The sequence below is a fragment of the Zootoca vivipara genome, chromosome 4 (assembly GCF_963506605.1).
Source record: "Zootoca vivipara chromosome 4, rZooViv1.1, whole genome shotgun sequence".
NCBI lineage: Eukaryota > Metazoa > Chordata > Lepidosauria > Squamata > Lacertidae > Zootoca > Zootoca vivipara.
Window position 1 is genome coordinate 77,640,020 of NC_083279.1, and position 13,740 is coordinate 77,653,759.

The 13,740-nt window shown below is 42.9% G+C and overlaps 1 protein-coding gene across 2 annotated transcripts in view; it reads right to left on the reverse strand.

Moving 5' to 3' along the window:
- The window catches only part of MTUS2 (microtubule associated scaffold protein 2), a 192,289-nt gene that overhangs the window by 165,629 nt on the left and 12,920 nt on the right, over window positions 1–13,740 (reverse strand). For both annotated transcript variants that reach the window (XM_060273811.1, XM_060273810.1), the window contains one exon: window positions 12,161–12,367. In XM_060273811.1, coding sequence (XP_060129794.1) covers window positions 12,161–12,367 — 207 coding nt within the window. The remainder of the gene's footprint in view (window positions 1–12,160; window positions 12,368–13,740) is intronic.

The following is a 13,740-nucleotide window of genomic DNA, read 5'->3' on the forward strand; positions in this document are numbered from 1 at the left end:
CATTATATTGGTTTCACATACAATATGAGAATTTGGAAGTCTACTTTTCAAGTAAAAAAATGATTTGACAAAGAGCACAATTGTGGAAAAGTTAAAATTCCTTAGACACTTGGCCTTTATATATAATGCACTCGGTCAACATTGGAACTATCAAGAGAGGAAGAATAACTTACACTCAATGCACTTCCAAGTTTCTAAAAATAATATTCAGGCTCACAGTTGTCCTTTCATTGGGGTAAGCACCTTCCATCAAACTATAAAACAGCACTGTCCATCTTTGCACTAATACTGGGTCTGTACTGTTGTCTCAATACAAGACTTTCAGTGAGATATAAGCTGCTTACAGGAAAATAGTCATTGCAAAAGAGCAACTGAAAATAAGAATCTCATTACCTATTATAGAAAAGTGAAAAAGCAAGGAAGTAATTACATTTGCCGAGTAAAGAAGGCTTTGTCCTTGCTGCGAAGAAAACGGAGTTGCTGTATATCCACTTTTCTTCAGCAGGGTGCAATATACAAATTAATGCTTGTGGTGATTGTTATTAAATCTTCACTGGAGGGCAAAGCCCGCAAGCTCATGTTCGGCTGGTCACTCAGCAGTAAGGAGGACACATGTCGGGTGCATTTTTAATGCAAACTAAAAGTAGTCCAAGAGCTCATATGAGAAATGATTCTTCAATAGTTTATGAAAGGAGGACTCGGCTCACGCCACCAAGGTCTTAAACTCATTTCCTTTCTGGATCTGCTGCAAAAAACTGTACTCCATACTGCGATGATATAGATTCAGGCCTGCTTTAGACCATCTTTCTCAGTTTGCTCTTGATTTATGTGTACATGTAACATGTGAAAGAGGCAAATGGGTGGATGGGAATGCAGATCGCCCCACTGAAGCGTTCAAAGCAGGAACAGGGTTGGATCCAAATGTGTTCTACCTAAAGCAGACCCACTGAAATTAATGGATCTAAGTTTCATTTCTAAGTGGGCATTAATTCCATTGGATTTACTCTAAGTATAACTAATTGTGGCTACTACTCAGTGTACTTAACATGCCTAGGGAAGCAGATGCCACTCCTGACTCATGCACATTCATTAGAAATTCCACGAAGACCCTAACACTGGGCAACTCTACAGATGTAATAATAAATACTTGTAGGCTGGCGTAGAGCCTGCCACCCCCATGCATTATTTATTCCTATGTTTATCATCTAGTACAGGCATAGGCAAACTCAGCCCTCCAGATGTTTTGAAACTACAATTCCCATCATCCCTGACCACTGGTCCTGTACTTGACCTGAAGGAACTGTTAACAAAATTTGCAAAGGAAAAGGCACGTAAAATAAGATGTTGATTTGCTTGAAATTGAAACATTAAAGAGACTTAAATTTCAGCATCACATTTAACATTTTCCAAAGTGATTTCTGTGCTAAAACTGTGTTCTGTTTGAGAAAATAAATCAGAAATTGTTTTATGACATGTTTTCACAATTAAAAAAAATCAACATTTTCAAATTCTGTGCTTTTCATTCTTCCTATAATACATCTGTGTTTGAAATATGATTGGCGGGGGGGGGGCAGAAGGTGATCTCGCCTAGGGCGCAAAAAACCCTAGCACCGGCCCTGGTGGGACCAGTTTGGAATTCAACAGATTCTGCGATGGCTTGGCCTCTCCCTGCTCCATTTTGGGCATTCCCACTGGCTGCTCGCAGTGGGGACCCCGCAAGTGCCTCTTCTGCTTGCCTGTTCATCATGCAGAAGGGAGAGCTCTCTGCCAGCAGAGTGATGCTAACACCAACCTGCAGATAGAGGCCAGCAAGTCTATGCGGAGGGACAACTCCACTCGATCCAATTGTTCCCTAAACTAGAAAAATCTCAAAAGCAAATGAAAAATAACAGTCAAAGGCAGCAATACAATTGGCTAACAGCATTCAATTTGCAAATTGCACATTAAATCAGCACACGCCCACCCAAACACCAGGTGAATAAAAAATTCTCGGCTATAAAGACAGTAGGCCATACTTCACAGGCAATATGCATAGGATTGTGCTGTTATTCTAGCATGGAAAGTAAGAGTTTCAAAACACATGAGGAGCCTCCAAGGGCAGAAGAGGCTTCTTGCTATAGACCAGGCATGTCAAACCTGCGGCCCTCCAGATGTTTTGGCCTACAACTCCCATGATCCCTAGCTAGCAGGACCAGTGGTTGGGGAAGATGGGAATTGTAGTCCAAAACATCTGGAGGGCCACAGGTTTGACATGCCTGCTATAGACAGTCTCCTTGTAGAAGGCTTTTAAAATGGTGGTGGATAAGGATGAAGTGCACAAACTCATCCCTGCTACCTCTCCCTAATGCAACAACATCCCTATTTCCATAATAGTTGAAGACTGCTAACATCATCCGAAAGATAATACTGCTGCCCTGCCTCCACAAAAGGAGGCCACCACTGAAAAGGCCCTCCTCCCTGGTTGGCATCCACCTAGCCTCTGGAGATGAGGGTGTCTCCAAGCTGCATGTTCAAATGGAGGAATCTGGGAATCTGTATCATAGCCTGCAACCATGACGGATTGTGGGGAATGAACCTGAATTTCCTAGGGGTGAAACATCAACATCTACCTTTCACAGAACTTTCCCATGTTTCACCTGCCGAAAAGCAAGGACAGTAAAATAAATAAATAAATAAATCCAGTGATTTATTCTATGGAACAACACTGTACTTGTGAAACACACACACACACACACACACACACACACACACACACGAAACCATAGATCTGGTTCTGCTCTTCATTCCTACAGACTCAATACCTACCAAATGCTAGAATATAAATCTCAAATTTAAGTTACTAATCTGTGCGCATAAGAGCTGATAGTACTCTCTTCAAATCTAAACTTGTACTTAGACATTGGGGAATTTGTTTATATAAAACTGTGCACTATCCCCCCCCCCCTTTCCCTCTCAATTGCGAGTTGAGAACATGTAAAAGTCACACTGTGCAAATTAAAAATCTCCAAGGCCGTTCACACTAGGCAGCCTGGGTTAATTTTCTCATTCTTGCACATCAAGAAAATGGGGTCATGTTTGGATTGTGTTTTGCACACAAGCCTAACCACCGCAAAATTCTCCTCTAATGATACTAACACCACAGGTTCGCCTTAAGGCTAACTACATGGAAGGCAACTTGCATTTTTTTTCCCATCACTGTATCCAAGGGAGCAGCGTAAATGGTTGTTAGCAACTGAAGGCGGTGCTACTTTGGGTGTCTCATGTGTCAGTTCCCAACACTTTCTGATAACTGCCACCCAGGAGGAAAATTACATGCAATTTCCCTCCCATTGTATTCACTTTCGAGTTTGTCAGTGGGCACGGACATGTCATTTCCCTACCAATTTGAGATTAAAACCTATATTAAAGGGAGAAACCAAAAATCAAAAGACGGTGTGCCTCGTGCGTGATGCGCAGTGCTCGCAAGAGGCGAGATGTTTATGGCAACATGCAGCCTGCGCTGAGTCCCCAGAGACCGCCAGACAGCAAGCCTGAAGGAGTAATTGTTTAAGCAGCCATCTCTCAATTTCCCATTCACAGCTAACTGACTTGTGGCAGTTTGCTTCTTCCACTTTCGTGCTGGTCGCCTTCAGACCACCTGGGGAGTGTACAGAGCTGACCTAAATTTCATCTTGCTCAGGCCAAAGTTGCAAAATGATCGTGGGAAAGATCCCAGTTTGGGAAAGAGCTTGATCTTTTTCCTTTTCCTTTTTGCTGCATTTTTGGTGTGGTTTCTTTGGCAAAATCGTAACGGGATCAAAGATCAGTGCTGCTCCCTCTTTTCCTAATCTAATCTGATTTTTAAATATTCTTTTTTCAACAGCACTGTATGAATGTTCTTCAAATCATCACTTTTCTGTTCACCTTCCATGCTTTATACTGCCAGTATATAAGGCACAACTAATCCATTTTGAACAGTATGAGACCGAGTGACTAGAGACTGCAAGGTTCTGGGGCTTTGCTCTCAACGTGTATGAACTCACAATATTGCATTATTATTATTATTATTATTATTATTATTATTATTATTATTATATCAGAAAGTCAATTGATTTGTAGATGAAGGGAAACTGAAAGGTAGAGTTTAGGGACAGGGGATAAATTAGATTCAGCTCACATTTCAAGGTGAACCCACCCAATAGATGTAATAATAACATAAACAAACAAACCAATATGTAAAACAAAGCACAGCCATCCTCCCTCCAAAATCCACACCTTTATGAATTTTGCATTTCTCTCAGCCAAGAAATGGGTGCATGAAAGCACATATTCTAGGGCAAAGCCATTAAAATGCATGCATTCATGAAAATAATGTGGGATAACCCAGCCTCATTTAACCAACATGCTTACGTCTAATTAACATAAGAAGGGGTTAATACCATAGAGTAAACTATCCTGCCAGGCTTAGCTATGCCCACTTGCCCTCAGCTTGGGAGAAAACAGGTAATCGGGCCTTTGTTCACCCCCAGTCTACCTGAGAAGTTCCTATACCAACAATTTAGGAACTTTCCCCACTTTAGAAATAAACTAAGTTTTGCTGCCCATGAAACCTTGTAAGTAAACCATTTCATGAAAAACAGATCTGCCTATCCTTAGAAAGGATGAGTGCGCTTTGCTCATCTCTGAAGAGAGCATGTAAGGGTGGTGGTGGTGTGACCACATCTACTTTGGCCAGGCTTTTTTATATATCTTGGCTGGCCTCTGCTGGCATGTGGCCTCTGGATGGCGGACCAAGAACAAATACTGCCTCAGCCCCTTAGCTATCCCTGATCTGCTGCAAAAATTGGGGGGGGGGGACAGCCTCTTAGATCTATTAATTGCACAGTTAAGCACACTGGATCTGCAGCGATGTTACCTACTTTTTTGAAATTGGAATTGCTTTCACATTTTTCCCAATTATGAAAATCATGCTTGCATGAAAAAGCAATATTATTAACAGTTTGTTTTCTTCCGTGACAATGCATTTAAACATTTACTGCAGGCTAAAAATCCACAGGGCCAAACCATTGGATATGCAGTATTGGCTGTGTCTAACTCAACACCTGGGGGAAGGCATAAAAACAGCACCATAATTTTATTTATGTACCGAGTGTTCTTCCTCAGGCAATATCTGTTTTTCCATCTGCATTTCTGCGCTGGAGGGAAGGAGGTCCACAGATGAAAGAAGGGTCCCATTGAATTTAGGTGCCTCTCAAAAATCTGGTCTAGGGCATTGTATTTTAAGTCAGATGTACAGTCCAGCACCATCCAGAAGACCACATGTTTCTCAGCCCTGACCTACATGAATATACTGTATCTAATACTTTTTAAAAAATGAAAATATTATTCTTGTACTAAAAGCTAAAAATCCTCAAGTGCTTCAGCTTTTCTGCAATGGCAAAGTGGTCCCCCCCCCTCCCACCCATTTATCATTTTGGTTGCCTTTCTCTTTTACTTGGAAATACTTTGACCTCGCCGTCATATATCCAATATGGATCACTGAGGGGGGAGTAATTTATCATACCAATATAAACTCTGATTAATCACCCACCATAGATATATGCAGGTGGGCAATCCATCTGAAGATAACAAATTACCCTTGAATCAGTATGGGTGGTCTCTGTGAGAGAAGGAAGATTGTATCCTTACCTTTCACCAGTATAGAAGGTTTCCTTAACATGAGGTCCTTATTGAACAAAAGCAGGAGGTGATTGGGGAAGTGGGAAGGAGCAGAATCTAGCCCATGCTGCTGAACTGCTAATTAGCTCAAACCAATGATGGCCAAACTTGGCCCTCCAGCTGCTTTGGGGATACAATTCCCGTCATCCCTGATTAGCTAGGGATGATGGGAGTTGTAGTCCAAAAACAGCTGGAGGGCCAAGTTTGGCCATCACTGGCTTAAACAAAAACTGCATTCACACAGCCCCAGATGTTTAACTGCATAGAGCCAGGTGGATACATTCAAAGACAACTGACTTTGTTCACCTATCTCTCCACTCTATTAACCTGTTTACAAGAATATATTAAATTGTCCGCCATATATTCCTAACAAGAAGCAAGGCAAAGTCTACACACCATTCAGATTTTTCGGATTCTTTATATACCTGAGTGCTTTAGTGAGTGAAGTTAGATTTTGCCAGCATCGCACAGAAGGGATAAGGAATAAAAATTCTACTGGAATTAGCATTTGCCATTTTGTTGCTTGACTACCAATTTTATATATTCCCTTTATAAACCCACCCATTATCATTTAGTGACTCTGGGGTGGATTTCAACATAAAACTGAACTTCAAACAGGTTGCAATATATTGGCATTAAAAAGTGACAGATATTGCTTCTCTGTCTAATTCTTTTTTGTTAATATAGTAAAAACTTTGTAAGCTTTCTCCTTCCCCTCTCTTCTTATTCACACTTTTCTTTCTTTTTGAATATAATAGAATAAAAAATATATCTAAAAGTAATGTTAACAAAACCAGATCACAGTAACCATCACATTAAAGAAAATGTAAAACAAATAGAAATTACTACTGACATCACAGCTGGTGCTTACATTGACATACAAAGCCCTAAATGCAAATATCGAAAGGAATGCCGCCTCCCATGCAGACTTGCCCAGGTGTTAAGATCTGGCAGGGAGGCCTTGCTGATAAGTTCTGCTGTCTTATGAAGTTTGTGGGGCAGCAGATTATAACAGGGCCTACTTTGTGATGGCCCCCGATTGTGGAATGCACTTCTCTTCAAAGGGCATTTTGACGTCAGGACAAGATGCATCTTTTTGCATAGGCCTTGGGGTGGGGGACAGTATCAGAATCTCCCTTTCATTTACAGTGTTGATGCTGTTGCTGGTTGCTGTTGATTTGGTTTTGGCCTAGTAATGTGTATGTATTACATGCCTTACTTGCTGGCAAAGGAGTGTTTAAAATGAAAATGGATCTCTAATCAGAAATGTGAAGTTACAGGTAGGTAGCCATGTTGGTCTGAGTCGAAACAAAATAAAAAAATTCCTTCAGTAGCACCTTAAAGACCAACTAAGTTTTTATTTTGGTATGAGCTTTCGTGTGCATGCATGTATCTGATGAAGTGTGCATGCACACGAAAGCTCATACCAAAATAAAAACTTAGTTGGTCTTTAAGGTGCTACTGAAGGAATTTTTTTATTTTGTTTTGAACTGTACTTGTTTTGAACCCACCCTGGGACTGCATGATAAAGGGCAGGCTATAAATGCCAATAAATATTAAATAAAGCAAGCAGACAGGCAATAAATCAGATTGTAACTGGTTTCATTGCATCAAACTTGTCCAAATGCCTGGGCATCTTTAGCTATCCCCAAAATTTAAGTAATTAGCACCTCAGAGGTGAAGGTGTTACAATGGCTAGTGCACAGTATATTCAGCTTCAGAATTTCTGTAAGGCTGAAAGAGCAGAAGTCAATGTTAATGAGAACCTCTCCATAACGCATTTATGGTATCCAAGAGCAGCAATTAAACAATATATGTTTTGTTTAGAACACATTTATTGCCATGCATTCTATTGCCTTACCCCTTGTTTTCATTGGCCTTATCCAATGAAAGCCAAGTGATTTGAAAAAGAATTCAGTTCACTAATATGCTAATATCACATATGGTGTTATTTCATGCACTTATATAATATACTGTACACAGTCGTATGCAAGATGCATCGCTATCGGAATACAAAAAAGCCAAGGCCATGATGTAGTTCTGACAGGAAAGTATTTTTAGGTTTGCAAAAGATGTGGGTTTTGTTCCACAATTCCCTGACATACATTCCCTGTTCAGAAAAATCAGTCTAGCAAGGAGGTGAGGCAATAGCACAGTCTCTAGAGACACCTGAACTGCCAAGGTCTATTTTTGGCCCTGCCACAAATTTGGCACCTGAGAGGAAAATCTCCTGCATGTATTAGAATCCTAAGTGTGCAGAAGGATTCCTGAAATATGAACAGACGGCCTGATTTAAACAGGATGCCAGGCCCTTCCAAGTTGCCACCGTTTTCTTTTCCAAGCAAAGGCTGCGCTCGCAGGCTCCTGTTACTGTGATGCTTTCCCTATTTCCCTAAGCCACGGCATGTTCCAAGAGCACAGTATTTGCTTTCCATTGGAAGGTCGCTGGAAGCTAATTGGCTCTTTTGCAATGTTTGTGTTTATCTGCAAGTTTACAGGAGCATGGGTGGAGGTTCTCAAACAACAACAACAACAACAACAACAACAACAACAACAACAACAACAACAACAACAACAACACTGAAGCAGGTAGCCAAAGTCCACATCAGATCATCCTGCACCCTTAAGGGGGTTACAGAGCCCAAACTCAGCTTTCTCGAAAGAGTTTCTTCTGGCATGTTAAAGACCAGGGTCCCCAAACTACGGCCCGGGGGCCGGATGCGGCCCAATTGGCCTCCCAATCCGGCCCGCGACGACCCCCGCCGCTCGCCGCTGCCGCCCGCTCTTACGAGGCGCAGCGCGGCGGCGCTCTTCCAGGTCGGAAAAAAGCGCCGAAAATCCTTTGTGCGCATGCGTATGGGCCTCTCCCGACCCAGAAGAGGTCATTTCTGGTGCACTTCCGGGTCGGGGGAGGCCCATACGCATGCGCACAAACGATTTCCGGGGCTTTTTCTGACCTGGAAGCGCGCCGCCGCGCAGTAAGTGCCCATGCGCATGCGCACAGGCGCACACTCCCCCGCCCGCCGGCCCGCACGGGCGCACACTCCCCCACCCTCCGGCCCGCCGTGCGATCGGCGCGGTGGGAACCGGCCCACAGCCCGGTAAGTCTGGGGGCCCCTGTTAAAGACTAACAAATGTATTGTGCCATAAGCTTTTGTGATGTAGAGCCTATTTCTCTACTCTAGCCCATGAATGCTTATGCCATAATGGCATTGGCAACTTCAAAATCGGTTTACTGAAATGCAGTCTACATGGGGGTACCCTTGTGCTTCATTCAGAAGCAGCAGTTACTCATTTTGAAGTAAAAGCAGCTTAGGTCAGATCCAGAAAATCTTCCCCTGCTCGCTGTTTGCATCTGCAAAAAACACCTTCAGGGGCTAATGGGGGCATTTTCAGACCATGCATGACTGAAAGTGTATTCTTGATTACAGCGCTGTAGCTGATTTTTCTTTAGCCAGTTTAAGTATAAAAAACCCACAAAAAGTGAGAATAATGCAATATTTAGTTTTGCCCTGAATCAATAAATATCTAGCAGCATGCAAAGGATAGACAATTGCTAGGCATCATCTTCTTTAGAGCAAAAGCTTCCTGTGGGAAAGGCAATTGATTTATTAGCCACTTTTCTACTTAAAAACACCCAAAGTGGCATAAAATAAAAAGCACAATAATCAATAAAATTTACGATAAAAGCTCAATAAAATCCTAAAGTCAGTGTGGTTGCAAATCGCAATATAACCAAAGCCTAGAAATCACAACCTAATCAAATGTAGCAGTAAAAAAAATAACCCTAAACACAAAAGCTTTCTGTCCTGCTCATGGCAGTTTATGCACATTCAAGGATGCCAGTATCACTCTGCTGGCTCAGAGCCTTCCCTTCCACTTGCCAAACGGGTGGGCAGGTGGAAATGTCACTAGTAGAAAGCTAGGGAGGGGTGGAGTTAGGATAACTCACTTAAGTCTGTAATCCTATCCTTTTCTTCTTCTTCTTGGTTTGTTGGTGTATCAACAAACAAATCAAAGAATTATTTTTTTAAAGTGTGTAGTCCTATATCCCAGGGATGGCTCATCTTTCTTTCCTTCTTTTTGGACTCAGAACCAAATTGATCCATGCTCAGTCCTCGGGGGTTGAGAGAAGTGTAAAAGTGAGTGTGACCCAATTTTTTGTGACTCCACATTTCAGGGGTCTTGAGGGGTCATGAAAACCTTTTGATGCCACAGAATTATGTGTTTTCCCAGTGGATCAACTGGATTCAATGGGACTTTATTCTAAGCAAACGTGTGTTGGATTGTACTGTGAACGACGGGACGGCCTCTCAAGCAGCCCTTTACCAATGCCAACTGTCTTAAGACACAATCTTTTCCCACTTGCAAGCCGTTTTGGGCATATTCTGAATGTATTGTTGTGTAAGAGTGGGTAAGTACTTCTGGATCCTTTTCTGTTGCTTGAGGCACAGGTGGCGTCAGTGGCAGGGATCGGGACAGGATAGCCTAACTCCTGGTAATCTCTAGATCAGATTACTGCAAAGTGACATCCGTGGGGCTGCCTCTAAAGACGGTTCGGAAACTTCAGCAGCCAGCTTGCTTAATTTGAGTCATTTCGTTGTTCCCGCAAGGGGACAATGACAATAAAGATATCTTATCTTATCTTACCAGGGCAAGCCACTTTCAGCATATAATGAATATCCTGACCCAATTACACTGGCTGCCATTCAGTTTCCGGGCCCACTTCAAAGTGCTGGTTTCGACTTATAAAGCCTTAAATGGCTCAGGACTGCAATACCTTAATTTTCACCTCTCCTCCTTTGAACTGACCCGGATCCTTAGATCATCATCTGAGGCACTTCTTCATGTGCATTCTCCACAAGAGGTCTGGAGGCTGGCAACATGAGAATGGGCCTTTTCTGTGGTGGCTCCCCCTTGGAGAAATGCTCTCTCCTGGGAGGCTCACCTGACGCCTTCATTAAATAGCTTTAGGCCCCAAGAGTAAACCTTTCTCTTCAACCAGGCCTTTGGTTGATTAACATTCTATGTCCTCCTAAATGTGTTTTTGAGAGGGGGGCTATTGGTTTGTTCTTGTTTTTATTATGCATTCTGTGTTCTCATTTTGAATTTCTATGCTGTGAACTGCCCTCTCCGGATGAAGGGCAGCACACAAATTTAATAAATGATAAAAGAATGGTTAACCATTTATTTCCAATAAAATATTTTTCGCCACTGGGGGTGCAAGTGTTCCTCCCTCTTTGCAATTCTAATCTGGGCTTGAGGTATCTCATTTCTGTGGGCTCTGTGCTGTGGATGTACGTTTTCTGCCCTGTCTCTTTAAACCTTTCCCATGCATCCTACAGTGTGCCACAGAGCACCATGATCAAGGCATCTACATATATAACATTATCTTTGTAGTCGCAGCTGCTAAGCTCAATATCCCACACTGCTGCTCCTCCGGTTTACCGAACCTACTATGCAAGTGTAAGGAAGTCGTTAGGATCGGCTGTGGCCTGGTTTGGTTTTTATTTATTGTAATTATTTTAAAATTAGCATAAACACTGAAAGATTTAGGACTCTACAGCGTCCAAAAGCCTCTGGCACTTCATGGAAGCTGGCACCTTCAATCTGAACCACTTCGAGAGTGATAACAGCTGCTTTGAAATTGACACGGTTCACGCTGAAGCTGGTCTTCAAAGAGAGGAGCTGGCATTAGGGAAAAAAATTAAAATCCTCCAATCCCAGCTTGTGCCTCTGGTGCACGGCACAGGCATATACATCCCATAAGGAGCACGGTCTGCATCGTGCGGTTATTTCATACTTAATAAAATTAACATTAGCAACAGAAAATAGGATTTGAGGTGACATTTCAGCCAAGGATTTTTTTCCCCTTCCCCATAGCTGAAAAGGAGACCATAGGTAAGGGGGAGGGGAGGAACAGGAAAATTCTGATCCTTTTAAAAATCCCTAGCATGGTTTCATTAGCTTCTTGAATCAAGATTGGCTCACCCCGTTGAAGAGAGATACGGAACAAGAGCAAATGAGAAAGAATAGACTGCTTACTTCACATAATCTTCCCCCGAAGTGCGTGTATTTCATAACTGCTGTGTGCTGATGCAGGACACCTACTTGCACTTATTTACTTACATCAGCTTGTAAGAGGGATAATTCATCAAACAGGTAAAAAAAGAAAACGCAGAACTGTGCAAGATGCCTTTTTTTTTGGAAGCAGTAAAACCTATCCAAGCAATTTGTCATCCAAAATTATTCATCCATCATTATTTTCATAACATTCAGAAGTAGGCAAAGAAGATTCCATACCAGCAGAAATGTGCATTGAGGGGAGAAAAACAACAACCATTAATTAGAAATATCCTAGTAGGGATTAAATTTTCTCTTTCATCCTCTTCTCTCCTGCCACCCCCGCCCCTGCAATGAACCTTGCTCATATCTAGAGTGGGAGTAACATTCCCTGACTTACTATTGGCTGTCCTGCTTTGATCACTCTGGACGCTGTCATTCGATTGGTTGCTTGAGACCGACGAGACACTGGAGCTCCTGACAAAGCCAAAGGCTGCTAGTTTAGCGGCCGGCAAGCGGGAATAACCAGGAGGGCGAAGTCCAGACTGACATGGCTTTGGAAGGTTCGATTTCGTAGCATTTGGATTCGGGCCTTTTTTGAGATCAACTGGGGGTAGAAATTAAAAATGTTATACGAAAATGCAGGAAGCAAGATTTGCATTGCAGTACTGTGTATGCCATTCTTTTGGCCTGTTTCAAGTTGGCATCTTTTAAACACACACACACCACCACCAGTGGAGTTAAAAGCACTAGACTAGAGCTGAGCAAGTGTTTTTCAGTACAGTTGGAATGGACCACAAGGGTCCTCTAGTCCAACCCCCTGCAATGCAAGAATCTTTCACCCAATGTGGGGCTCGAACCTACGACCTTGAGATTAAGAGTTTCATGCTCTGCCGACTGAGCTACTCCAGCTGAAACATATAAGGTACTATAATAACTTTGGTTGGTTTTTGTAGGTTTTAAACATGAAAATGGAGGGGGGAAATTATATTAATGGTTAAAGATATCCCACATACCCCAGGTGGGTGCTTTGTAGGGGCCTCAGCTGTGCAGGGAAGAAGGTTAGAAAGTCTCCCTGACCTTCCTCCCCCCTGCTTTACTCTGAATGAATTCAGAAATACTGGCTGCAAATAACTTCAGCCAATGCCCCTTCCTTAATATATTGTGTGGTATGCTCCCTTGAGAGAGCTGGACCATAAAGAAGGCTGATCGCCAAAGAATTGATGCTTTTGAATTGTGGTGCTGGAGGAGACTCTTGAGAGTCCCATGGACTGCAAGAAGATCAAACCTATCCATTCTGAAGGAAATCAGCCCTGAGTGCTCCCTGGAAGGACAGATCGTGAAGCTGAGGCTCCAATACTTTGGCCACATCATGAGAAGAGAAGACTCCCTGGAAAAGACCCTGATGTTGGGAAAGATTGAGGGCACTAGGAGAAGGGGACGACAGAGGACGAGATGGTTGGACAGTGTTCTTGAAGCTACCAACATGAGTCTGACCAAACTGCGGGAGGTGGTGCAAGACAGGAGTGCCTGGCGTGCTATGGTCCATGGGGTCACGAAGAGTCGGACACGACTAAACGACTAAACAACAACAACATGCTCCCTTAGGCCTCCTGGCCTCTCATGAGACCACTGCTTCTCCATTGCCTTAGGCGGCTGAGTTGCGATATTCCTTCTCCTTGGTGCCAGAGCTTCCTTTGCCATCACTCCAGTGGCTGGGACAACCCTTTTGTTTTCAGGAGCCAACGTCCTTGTTGTGTTGTGGTCAGCCCACTCAAGTCGGCTCCCTTGCTCTGATGGGATGGAGAATCCAGCACACGACCGTATTTATGATAATCAGCACTAACTGGGACTACTGATAGAAAATCCAAGCGTAACACAGATAGGATTATATTCAATGGGGGGCACTGACATTACAGCTAGGCTGTCGGAACAAATGTGAAAGAAACTTAATGGCAGGGTGCCATCCTCCTGCAGGGA